The 14,177-nt window shown below is 42.4% G+C and overlaps 1 protein-coding gene across 1 annotated transcript in view; it reads right to left on the reverse strand.

The window, feature by feature from the left end:
- Window positions 1-1,879: 1,879 nt before the first annotated feature.
- LOC144675970 (putative N-acetyltransferase camello) overlaps window positions 1,880-14,177 on the reverse strand; it is a 48,901-nt gene continuing 36,603 nt past the window's right edge. The window contains exon 2 of the mRNA XM_078536487.1: window positions 1,880-2,703. Coding sequence (XP_078392613.1) covers window positions 1,880-2,680 — 801 coding nt within the window. The 5' untranslated portion in view covers window positions 2,681-2,703. The remainder of the gene's footprint in view (window positions 2,704-14,177) is intronic.

Consider the following 14,177-nt stretch of genomic DNA (forward strand, 5'->3'; position numbering starts at 1 on the left):
CCAGCTCCTGCTTCCTTTCTTTCTCCTGTTTTTCTGCTTGCTCCCTTTGAAATGCCCTTTCTCTTTCTTTTGCTTCGAATGCAAGTTTTTTTCAGTTCCTTTGCTTGTTCGAGTTCAAGCCTCCTCATTTGTAACTGAAGTCTCACTACCTCCAGATTTGACGCACGAATGTCAGGTATCACTTCTGATTGTAGATGCTGTGTTATAACTTTAATTATATCTGCTTTCTCCACCCCTACAGGTAACCCGAATTTTAACTCATCTGCCAACTCTGTTATTCTTGGATACTTTTTGTAACCCAATCAGAGTCATATCCTCTACTCCCAGACCAATCAGAGTCATATCCTCTACTCCCAGACCAATCAGAGTCATATCTTCTACTCCCAGACCAATCAGAGTCATATCTTCTACTCCCAGACCAATCAGAGTCATATCCTCTACTCCCAGACCAATCAGAGTCATATCCTCTACTCCCAGACCAATCAGAGTCGTATCCTCTACTCCCAGACCAATCAGAGTCATATCTTCTACTCCCAGACCAATCAGAGTCATATCCTCTACTCCCAGACCAATCAGAGTCATATCTTCTACTCCCAGACCAATCAGAGTCATATCCTCTACTCCCAGACCAATCAGAGTCATATTCTCTACTCCCAGACCAATCAGAGTCATATATTCTACTCCCAGACCAATCAGAGTCATATCCTCTACTCCCAGACCAATCAGAGTCATATATTCTACTCCCAGACCAATCAGAGTCATATCCTCTACTCCCAGATAAGTCTTAGCAATTGCCAAAGCCATCTTGCAGCCTCACCACTTATAAAAAAAACCTCACCAACTCTTGAATTCAAAGTGCTTCTCGTACTTGTCACCTTAAAATTCACCAATTCCAAATGAATCAAGGAATTACAAATATTATCCTGCTAAGAGCCCTCAATTGTTATGGAACAGCAGTTGGTAAAGGTTGAGTTGTTTAAATTCCAGAGGGAAACTTGAACAATTGCCATAACCTATATTTTTCAATTGATATGTTTGAGATGCGGCTCTGAATTCAGGAATAAGACCACCGAGCCTCAAGATGTTTTTTTTAAATATAACTGAATTGAAGATTTATTAATTTAACAACAAATTAAACACATACACATGTCTACAAATTACTACCATAACTTTTAAACATATCCCCAAATCAATCCCTCCCAGATAAATCTTCACCAAGGCAACAATAGCCCATAGACTTTAAACAGACACCAGGCAAAGCACATTTGACCTTACGAATTCAAAATGAGGTTCCTTGCAATTTGGTTCCTTTGCAGACACAGTTGTAAGCTTACAGGCTGGTTAGATCTTAAATTCCTCTGACTTGCACACACAAACTCCTTTCCCTCTTTATACCTAGCTTCACCTTTGACTGTAAATTTTCTGGGGTATCCCAGGCTTTTAACATCACATCTTCTAACATTAACATTTTCATCCCACTAATTTTATTAGTAATAGATACACATTGCTTGGCATCTCCCAGCTAGGTGCAAGATTTACTTTGACTCTGGAAAGCTTTATTCAACAAATGCAAATTTACACTTTACCTTCTATCCTCCCTACTTAACATCTCAAAACTTACTGTACATCAAAGCACCCAGGCTGGTTTTAATCCAATTAAGACACACAGACACAGACCCCACTACAATTCTATTTAAAAATAATTTCCAGTGATATTATAGACATTAAGATCTCTTCATGACCCTCCCCTTTAATGATTGTGGTCACCTGACCCTCCCCTCTAATGATTGTGGTGACCTGTCCCTCCCCTTTAATGAATATGGTAATCTGACCCTCCCCTTTAAGATGGGCTTGTGACTCCTGTCCTGGCACTGTGTGCCTACTCCGGGTGTGCCCAGTCCGGGTGTGCCTGCTCCGGGAGTGCCCGCTCCGGGAGTGCCCTCTCCGGGAGTGCCCGCTCCGGGAGTGCCCACTCCGGGAGTGCCCGGTCCGGGAGTGCCTGCTCCGGGAGTGCCTGAGGACCCACAGGGATGTGGTACTGGTATTTGTGGAAGGTGTAGTTGGTGAATTTGGCCAGGAAATGTGGCATCAGGACAGTGCCCACCAGCCTGTAGCCCATCTTATGGTAGAGGCTCCGTGCCTCTGTCTGAATGACAGAGGTCCCGAGCACAATGCCAGCAAAGCCAGAGCGCTGGGCAAAGCCCAGGACAGTGAGGCATAAAGCCTTGGCAATGCCCTGGCCACGGTATTCCTGACACACATTCATCCGCTTCAGTTCCACGTCCATGGGTGAGGTGTTAGAGGGGGCAGCTGCCACTGTACCCACCACAACCCCATCAGACTCTGCCACCCAGAAACAGCAGCCTGGCCGCTCCATGTACGAGCTCCTAATGTCCAGGAGGTCCTGCATCAGATTCTGGTCAATGATGCTGGACCACAGATGTCTAATCAGCCAGCGGCCCACAGACAGCAGTATGAGCATGGCAGTGAGTGACAGCAGCAGTGAACCGGACAGCACGAGGAGCAGGCAGAAGCTGAGTACCAGGCTGGCCTGGATCCACGGCTGCTTCAAAACATGTCGACATGCCCTGGGGAAATGCTGCTGCACACCAGCGACGTACATGTCCCGCACCGTCTGGTAATCAGTGTCCTGGTACACACGAATTCGATACTTCACCATCCTGCTACCGTCCAGTCAGGGTCCTGAACAAAAGTTGGATTCAAGGTTAGACACATGAGGAACTGAGCATTCTTCCAAAGAGTTTTCATTTCTGCACTTCAGAATCAAAATTAGTGATCATACGAGCTCCTGTCCTCAGACAGACTGTAGATTCACAGTCTCATGACTGTCAGCCTCAGACAGACTGTAGTCTCACAGCCTCACTACTGTCAGCTTCAGACAGGCTGTCATCTCACAGCCTCACTACTGTCAGCCTCAGACAGACTGTAGTCTCACGGCCTCACTACTGTCAGCTTCAGGCAGGCTGTCATCTCAGCCTCACTACTGTGAGCCTCAGACAGACTGTTGTCTCACAATATCACTACTGTGAGGCTCAGGCATACTGTAGTCTGACAATCTCAACACTGTCAGCCTCAGACACATGGTAGTTTCCAAGTCTCACTACTTTCAGACTCAGGCAGACTGTAATCTCACAATCTCTCTACTGCGAGCCTCAGACAGACTGTAGTTTCAGTCTCACTACTGTCAGCTTCAGACAGATTGTAGACTCTCAGTCTCATTACTGACAGCCTCAGACAGACTGAAGCATCACAATCTCACAACTGTCAGCCTCAGACAGACTGTAGTCTCAGTCTCGCTACTGTCAGCTTCAGAAAGACTGTGTTCTCACCATCCCAATACTGTCAGCCCAGCCTGAAACAGGCTGTATTCTCCAAGTGTCACTACTGTTAGCCTCAGACAGACTGTAGCATCACAATCTCACTATGGTCAGCCTCTGACAGACTGTAGTCTCACAATCACAATACTGTCAGTCTCAATTGGACGAGTTTCACAGTCTTGCAGGCCCGTCAGTCTAACCTCAGTGGTGGTGAAGTTGCTGGAAAGAACTCTGAGGGACAGAATATATCTACACTTGGAGGGACACAGATTAATCAGGGATAGTCAGCATGGATTTGTTAAGGGAAGGTCGTGTTTGACAAATCTGATCAAATGTTTTGAGCAGGTAACCAGGAGTGTTGATGAGGGTAATGCATTTGATGTGGTCTACATGGACTTTGGCAAGGCTTTTAATAAGATCCCTCATAGCTGACTGGTCAAGGAAGTAAGAGCCCACAGGATCCAAGGCAAAGTGGATCCAAAATTGGCTGAGAGGCAGGAAGCAGAGGGTGATGGTGGAGGGATGTTTCTGTGAATGGAAGTCTGTTTCCAGTGGGGTTCCACAGGGCTCGGTGCTGGGTCCCTTGCGGTTTGTGGTGTGCATAAATGATTTGGACTTAAATGTAGGGGGTATGATCAAGAAGTTCACAGATTACACGAACATTGGTAGGGTGGTAAATAGTGAGGAGGATAGCCGTAAACTGCAGGAGGATATCAATGGACTGGTCAGGTGGGCAGAGCAGTGGCAAATATAATTCAATCTGTAAAAGTGTGAGGTAAAGCACTTGGGGAGGGTTAACAAGGCAAGGGATTACACTATGAATGATAGGACCCTGGAAAGTACTGAAGATCAGAGGGACCTTGGTGTGCATATCCACAGATCCCTGAGGGCAGCAGGGCAGGTAGGTGGTTAAGACGGCATATGGGATACTTGCCTTTATTAGCCGAGGCATAGAATACAAGAGCAGGAAGGTTATGCTGGAACTGTATAAAATGCTGGTTAGGTCACAACTGAAGTACTGCGTACAGTTCTGGTCACCAGATAAGAGTCACATAGTCATAGAGGTCTACAGCACAGAAAAAGGCCCTTCGGCCCATCGAGTCTGTGCCGGTCAAACAAGTACCTAACTATTCTAATCCCATTGTCCAGCACTAGGCCCATAGCCTTGTATGCCAGTGGCATCGCAAGTGCACATCCAAATACTTCTTAAATGTTATGAGGGTTTCTGCCTCTACCACCCTTTCAGGCAGTGATTTCCAGATTCCCACCACCTTCTGGGTGAAAAAATTCTTCCTCACATCCCCTCTAAACCTCCTGCCCCTTACCTTAAATCTATGCCCCCTGGTTATTGATCCCTCCACCAAGGGGAAAAGTTCCTTCCTGTCTACCCTATCTATGCCCCTCATAATTTTATACACCTCAATCATGTACCCCCTCAATCTCCTCTGCTCCAGGGAAAATAATCCCAGTCTATCCAACCTCTCCTCATAACTAAAACTCTCCAGCCCAGGCAACATCCTGGTGAATCTCCTCTGCACTCTCTCTAGTGCAATCACATCCTTCCTATAATGTGGATTCCAGAACTGCACACAATACTCTAGCTGTGGCCCAACCAGAGTTTTATACAGTTCCAGCATAAGCTCCCTGCTCTTATATTCTCTGCCTCGGCTAATAAAGGCAAGTATCCCATATGCCTCCTTAACCACCTTATCTACCTGTCCCGTTACCTTAAGGGACCAGTGGACATGTACACCAAGGTCCCTCTGATCCTTGGTACTTCCCGGGGTCCTACCATTCATCGTGTATTCCTGTGTCTTGTTTGTCCTGCCCAAGTGCATCACCTCACACTTATCTGGATTAAATTCCATTTACCACTGATCAGCCCATCTGACCAGCCCGTCCATATCCCCCTGTAGTAGATTATAGGAAGGATGTGATTGCACTGGAGAGGGTGCAGAGGAGATTTAGCAGGTTGCTGCCTGGGCTGGAGGGTCTGAGCTGTGAGGAAAGATTGGATAGGCTGGGGTTGTTTTCCTTGAAGCAGCGATGGTTGAGAGGGGACATGATTGAGGTGTACAAGATTGTGAGGGGCATGGATAAGGTGGATAGGAAGGAACTTTTTCCATTAGTAGAGGGGTCAATAACCAGGGGGTATAGATTTAAGGTAAGAGGTAGAAGGATAAGAGGGAAGGTGAGGAGAAATCTTCCCACCCAGAGGGTGGTGGGAGTCTGGAACTCAATGCCTGAAAGGGTGGTAGAGACAGGAACTCCCGTAACTTGTGAGAAGTAATTAGATATTCAACTGCGTTGCCATAGCCCCGTCCTCTGCTGTAGACATTTGGACAGTAACTCACCCAAATCTCTATCAGTTAACACACAGTAACTCACCCAAACCTCTAGCAGTAAACACACAGTAACTCACCCAAACCTCTATCAGTTGACACACAGGAACTCACCCAAACCTCTATCAGTTAACACACAGTAATTCACAATACCCTCAATCAGTTAACAATCAGTAACTCACCCTAACCTCAATCAGTTAACACACAGTAACTCACCCAAACCTCTATCAGTTAACACACAGTAACTCACCCAAACATCTATCAGTTAACACACAGTAACTCACAATAACCTCAATCAGTTAACACACAGTAACTCACCCTAACCTCAATTAGTTAACACACAGTAATTCACACTAACCTCAATCAGTTAACACACAGTAACTCACCCAAACCTCAATCAGTTAACACACAGTAACTCACCCTAACCTCGATTAGTTAACACACAGTAATTCACACTAACCTCAATCAGTTAACACACAGTAACTCACCCAAACCTCAATCAGTTAACACACAGTAACTCACTCTAACCTCAATCAGTTAACACACAGTAACTCACCCTAACCTCAATCAGTTAACACACAGTAAGTCACGCTAACCTCAATCAGTTAACAAACAGTAACTTACCCTAACCTCAATCAGTTAACACACAGTAACTCACCATAACCTCAAACAGTTAACACACAGTAACTCACCCTAACCTCGATTAGCTAACACACAGTAACTCACACTAACCTCAATCAGTTAACACACACTAACTCACCCTAACCTCAATCAGTTAACACAAAGTAACTCACCCTAACCTCAATCAGTTAACACACAGTAACTCACCCTAACCTCAATCAGTTAACACACAGTAACTCACCCTAACCGCAATCAGTTAACACACAGTAACTCACACTAACCTCAATCAGTTAACACACAGTAACTCACCCTAACCTCAATCAGTTAAACACAGTAACTCACACTAACCTCAATCAGTTAACACACACTAACTCACCCTAACCTCTATCAGTTAACACAAAGTAACTCACCCTAACCTCAATCAGTCAACGCACAGTAACTCACCCTAATCTCGATTAGTTAACACACAGTAACTCACCCTAAACTCTATCAGTTAACAAAAAGAAACTAACCCTAACCTCAATCAGTTAACACAAAGTAACTCACGCTAACCTCAAACAGTTAACACACGGTAACTCACCCTAAACTCTAACAGTTAACAAACAGTAATTTACCCTAACCTCAATCAGTTAACACACAGTAACTCACCCTAACCTCTATCAGTTAACACACAGTAACTCACCCTAACCTCAATCAGTTAACACACAGTAACTCACCCTAACCTCAATCAGTTAACACACAGTTACTCACCCTAACCTCAATCAGTTAACACACAGTAACTCACCCTAACCTCAATCAGTTAACACACACTAACTCACCCTAACCTCAATCAGTTAATACACAGTAACTCACCCTAACCTCTATCAGTTAACACAAAGTAACTCACCTTAACCTCAATCAGTTAACACACAGTAACTCACCCTAATCTCTATCAGTTAACAAAAAGTAACTCACCCTAACCTCAATCAGTTAACACACAGTAACTCACCCTAACCTCAATCAGTTAACTCACAGTAACGCAACCTAACCTCAATCAGTTAACACACAGTAACTCACCCTAACCTCAATCAGTTAACACACAGTAACTCACCCTAACCTCAATCAGTTAACACACAGTAACTCACCCTAACCTCAATCAGTTAACACACAGTAACTCACACTAACCTCAATCAGTTAAGACACAGTAACTCACCCTAACCTCAATCAGTTAACACACAGTAACTCACCCTAACCTCAATCAGTTAACACACAGTAACTCACCCTAACCTCAATCAGTAAACACACTGTAACTCATCCTAACCTCAACCAGTTTACATACAGTAAATCACATTATCCTCACTCATTTAACACACAGTAACTCACACTAACCTCAATCAGTTAACAAACAGTAACTCACATTAACCTCAATCAGTTAACACACAGTAACTCACCCTAACCACAATCAATTAACACACAGTAACTCACGCTAACCTCAATCAGTTAACACACAGTAACTCAGGCTATCCTCAGTCTGTTCACACACAGTAACTCACAATAACCCCAGTCTGCTCACACACAGTAACTCACACTATCCTCAGTCTGTTCAGAGACAGTAACTCACGCTAACCTCAGTCTGTTCACACACAGTAACTCTCACTACCCTCAGTCTGTTCACACAAATTTTCTCCACTAACCTCGGCCTGTTCACACACAATAACTCACAGTAACCTCAGTCTGTTCACACACTGTAACTCACACTAACCTCAGTCTGTTCACACACAGTAACTCACAGTAACCTCAGTATGTTTACACACAATAACTCACACTAACCTCAGTTTGTTCTCTCTCAGTATCTCACACTAACCTCAGTCTGTTCACACACTGTAACTCACACTAACCTCAGTTTGTTCTCTCTCAGTATCTCACACTAACCTCAGTCTGTTCACACACTGTAACTCACACTAACCTCAGTCTGTTTTCTCTCAGTAACTCTTTCTAACTCAGTCTGTTTTCACACAGTAACTCACACTAACCTCAGTCTCTTCTCTCTCAGTATCTCACACTAACCTCAGTCTGTTCACACAAAGTAACTCACACTAACCTCAGTCTGTTCACACACAGTAACTCACACTAACCTCAATCAGTTAAAACACAGTAACTCATACTAACCTCAATCAGTTAACACACAGTAATTCACCCTAACCTCAATCAGTTAACACACAGTAACTCACCCTAACCTCAATCTATTAAAACACAGTAACTCACCCCAACCTCAATCAGATAACACACAGTAACTCACCCTAACCTCAATTAGTAAACACAAAGTAACTCACACTAATCTCAATCAGTTAAAACACAGTAACTCATACTAACCTCAATCAGTTAACACACAGTAACTAACCCTAACCTTAATCAGTTAACACACAGTAACTCACCCTAACCTCAATCAGTTAACACACAGTATCTCACCCTAACCTCACTCAGTTAACACACAGTAACTCACCCTAACCTCAATCAGTTAACAGACAGTAACTCACACTAACCTCAATCTGTTAACACACAGTAACTCACTCTAACCTCAATCTGTTAACACACAATAACTCACCCTATCCTCAATCAGTTAACACACAGTAACTCATCCAAACTTCAATCAGTTAACACACAGAAACTCACCCTAAACTCAATCAGATAACACACAGTAACTCACAGTAACCTCAATCAGTTAACACACAGTAACTCACCATAACCTCAATCAGTTAACACACAGTAACCCAACATAACCTTTATCAGTTAAAACACAGTAACTCACCCTATCCTCAATTTTTAAACACACAGTAACTCACACTAACCTCAGTCTGTTCACACACAGTAACTCACACTAACCTCAGTCTGTCCACACACAGTAACTCACACTAACCTCACTCTGTTCACACACAATAAATCACACTAACCTCAGTCTGCACACACACAGTAACTCACAATATCCTCAGTTTGTTCACGCACAGTAACTCACACTAACCTCAGTCTGTAAACACACAGTAACTCACACTTATCTCAGTCTGTTCACACACAGTAACTCACACTAACCTCAGTCTGCACACACACAGTAACTCACACTAACCTCAATCAGTTAACACACAGAAACTCACCCTAACCTCAATCAGTTAACATACAGTAACTCACCATAACCTCTATCAGTTAAAACACAGTAACTCACACAAACCTCAATCAGTTAACATACAGTAACTCACCATAACCTCTATCAGTTAACACACAGTAACTAACCCTAACCTCAATCAGTTAACACACAGTAACTCACACTAACCTCAATCAGTAAACACACAGTAACTCACCCTAACCTCAATCAGTTAACATACAGTAACTCACCCTAACCTCAATTAGTAAAAACACAGTAACTCACCCGAACCTCAATCAGTTAACACACAGTAACTCACCCTAACCTCAATCAGTTAACACACAGTAACTCACCCTAACCTCAATCAGTTAACACACACTAACTCACCCTAACCTCAATCAGTTAACACACAGTAACTCACCCTAACCTCTATCAGTTAACACAAAGTAACTCACCTTAACCTCAATCAGTTAACACACAGTAACTCACCCTAATCTCTATCAGTTAACAAAAAGTAACTCACCCTAACCTCAATCAGTTAACACACAGTAACTCACCCTAACCTCAATCAGTTAACACACAGTAACTCACACTAACCTCAATCAGTTAACACACAGTAACTCACCCTAACCTCACTCAGTTAACTCACAGTAACTCACCCTAACCTCAATTAGTAAAAACATACTAACTCACCCTAACCTCAATCAGTTAACACACAGTAACGCAACCTAACCTCAATCAGTTAACACAAAGTAACTCACCCAAACCTCAATCAGTTGACACACAGTAAGTCACGCTAACCTCAATCAGTTAACACACAGTAACTCACCCTAACCTCAATCAGTTAACACACTGTAACTCACCCTAACCTCAATCAGTGAACACACAGTAACTCACACTAACCTCAATCAATTAACACACAGTAACTCACTCTAACCTCAATCTGTTAACACACAATAACTCACCCTATCCTCAATCAGTTAACACACAGTAACTCATCCAAACTTCAATCAGTTAACACACAGAAACTCACCCTAAACTCAATCAGATAACACACAGTAACTCACAGTAACCTCAATCAGTTAACACACAGTAACTCACCATAACCTCAATCAGTTAACACACAGTAACCCAACATAACCTTTATCAGTTAAAACACAGTAACTCACCCTATCCTCAATTTTTAAACACACAGTAACTCACACTAACCTCAGTCTGTTCACACACAGTAACTCACACTAACCTCAGTCTGTCCACACACAGTAACTCACACTAACCTCACTCTGTTCACACACAATAAATCACACTAACCTCAGTCTGCACACACACAGTAACTCACAATATCCTCAGTTTGTTCACGCACAGTAACTCACACTAACCTCAGTCTGTAAACACACAGTAACTCACACTTATCTCAGTCTGTTCACACACAGTAACTCACACTAACCTCAGTCTGCACACACACAGTAACTCACACTAACCTCAATCAGTTAACACACAGAAACTCACCCTAACCTCAATCAGTAAACACACAGTAACTCACCCTAAGCTCAATCAGTTAAAACACAGTAACTCACACAAACCTCAATCAGTTAACATACAGTAACTCACCATAACCTCTATCAGTTAACACACAGTAACTAACCCTAACCTCAATCAGTTAACACACAGTAACTCACACTAACCTCAATCAGGAAACACACAGTAACTCACCCTAACCTCAATCAGTTAACATACAGTAACTCACCCTAACCTCAATTAGTAAAAACACAGTAACTCACCCGAACCTCAATCAGTTAACACACAGTAACTCACCCTAACCTCAATCAGTTAACACACAGTAACTCACCCTAACCTCAATCAGTTAACACACACTAACTCACCCTAACCTCAATCAGTTAACACACAGTAACTCACCCTAACCTCTATCAGTTAACACAAAGTAACTCACCTTAACCTCAATCAGTTAACACACAGTAACTCACCCTAATCTCTATCAGTTAACAAAAAGTAACTCATCCTAACCTCAATCAGTTAACACACAGTAACTCACCCTAACCTCAATCAGTTAACACACAGTAACTCACACTAACCTCAATCAGTTAACACACAGTAACTCACCCTAACCTCACTCAGTTAACTCACAGTAACTCACCCTAACCTCAATTAGTAAAAACATACTAACTCACCCTAACCTCAATCAGTTAACACACAGTAACGCAACCTAACCTCAATCAGTTAACACAAAGTAACTCACCCAAACCTCAATCAGTTGACACACAGTAAGTCACGCTAACCTCAATCAGTTAACACACAGTAACTCACCCTAACCTCAATCAGTTAACACACTGTAACTCACCCTAACCTCAATCAGTGAACACACAGTAACTCACACTAACCTCAATCAATTAACACACAGTAACTCACACTAACCTCAATCAGTTAACACACAGTAACTCACCCTAACCTCTATCAGTTAACACACAGTAACTCACCCTAACCTCAATCAGTTAACACACAGTAACGCAACCTAACCTCAATCAGTAAACACACAGTAACTCACCCTAACCTCTATCAGTTAACACAAAGTAACTCACCCCAACCTCAATCAGTAAACACACAGTAACTCAACACAGTAACTCATCCTAACCTCAATCAGTGAACGCACAGTAACTCATCCTAACCTCAATAAATTAACACACAGTAACTCATCCTAACCTCAATCAGTTAACACACAGTAACTCACCCTAACCTCAATCAGTTAACACACAGTAACTCACACTAACCTCAATCAGTTAACACACAGTAACTCACCCTAACCTCAATCAGTTAAGACACAGTAACTCACCCTAACATCAATCAGTTAACACACAGTAACTCACCATAACCTCAATCAGTTAACATACAGTAACTCACCCTAACCTGAACCAGTTAACACACAGTAACTCACCCTAACCTCTATCAGTTAATAAAAAGTATCTCACCCTAACCTCAATCAGTTAACAAACACTAACTCACCCTAACCTCAATCAGTTCACACACAGTAACTCACCCTAACATCAATCAGTTAACACACAGTAGCTCACCCTAACCTCAGTCAGTTAACACACAGTAACTCAACATAACCTTTATCAGTTAACACACAATAACTCACCCTAACCTCAATCAGTTAACACACAGTAACTCACCCTAACCTCAATCAATTAACACACAGTAACTCACCCTAACCTCAATCAGTAAACACACTGTAACTCATCCTAACCTCAACCAGTTTACATACAGTAAATCACATTATCCTCACTCATTTAACACACAGTAACTCACACTAACCTCAATCAGTTAACAAACAGTAACTCACATTAACCTCAATCAGTTAACACACAGTAACTCACCCTAACCACAATCAATTAACACACAGTAACTCACGCTAACCTCAATCAGTTAACACACAGTAACTCAGGCTATCCTCAGTCTGTTCACACACAGTAACTCACAATAACCCCAGTCTATTCACACACAGTAACTCACACTATCCTCAGTCTGTTCAGAGACAGTAACTCACGCTAACCTCAGTCTGTTCACACACAGTAACTCACACTAACCTCAGTCTGTTCACACACAGTAACTCTCACTACCCTCAGTCTGTTCACACAAATTTTCTCCACTAACCTCGGCCTGTTCACACACAATAACTCACAGTAACCTCAGTCTGTTCACACACTGTAACTCACACTAACCTCAGTCTGTTCACACACAGTAACTCACAGTAACCTCAGTATGTTTACACACAATAACTCACACTAACCTCAGTTTGTTCTCTCTCAGTATCTCACACTAACCTCAGTCTGTTCACACACTGTAACTCACACTAACCTCAGTCTGTTTTCTCTCAGTAACTCACTCTAACTCAGTCTGTTTTCACACAGTAACTCACACTAACCTCAGTCTCTTCTCTCTCAGTATCTCACACTAACCTCAGTCTGTTCACACAAAGTAACTCACACTAACCTCAGTCTGTTCACACACAGTAACTCACACTAACCTCAATCAGTTAAAACACAGTAACTCATACTAACCTCAATCAGTTAACACACAGTAATTCACCCTAACCTCAATCAGTTAACACACAGTAACTCACCCTAACCTCAATCTATTAAAACACAGTAACTCACCCCAACCTCAATCAGATAACACACAGTAACTCACCCTAACCTCAATTAGTAAACACAAAGTAACTCACACTAATCTCAATCAGTTAAAACACAGTAACTCATACTAACCTCAATCAGTTAACACACAGTAACTAACCCTAACCTTAATCAGTTAACACACAGTAACTCACCCTAACCTCAATCAGTTAACACACAGTATCTCACCCTAACCTCACTCAGTTAACACACAGTAACTCACCCTAACCTCAATCAGTTAACAGACAGTAACTCACACTAACCTCAATCTGTTAACACACAGTAACTCACTCTAACCTCAATCTGTTAACACACAATAACTCACCCTATCCTCAATCAGTTAACACACAGTAACTCATCCAAACTTCAATCAGTTAACACACAGAAACTCACCCTAAACTCAATCAGATAACACACAGTAACTCACAGTAACCTCAATCAGTTAACACACAGTAACTCACCATAACCTCAATCAGTTAACACACAGTAACCCAACATAACCTTTATCAGTTAAAACACAGTAACTCACCCTATCCTCAATTTTTAAACACACAGTAACTCACACTAACCTCAG

Source organism: Cetorhinus maximus, unplaced genomic scaffold, assembly GCF_964194155.1.
Source record: "Cetorhinus maximus unplaced genomic scaffold, sCetMax3.hap1.1 HAP1_SCAFFOLD_1250, whole genome shotgun sequence".
Lineage (NCBI taxonomy): Eukaryota > Metazoa > Chordata > Chondrichthyes > Lamniformes > Cetorhinidae > Cetorhinus > Cetorhinus maximus.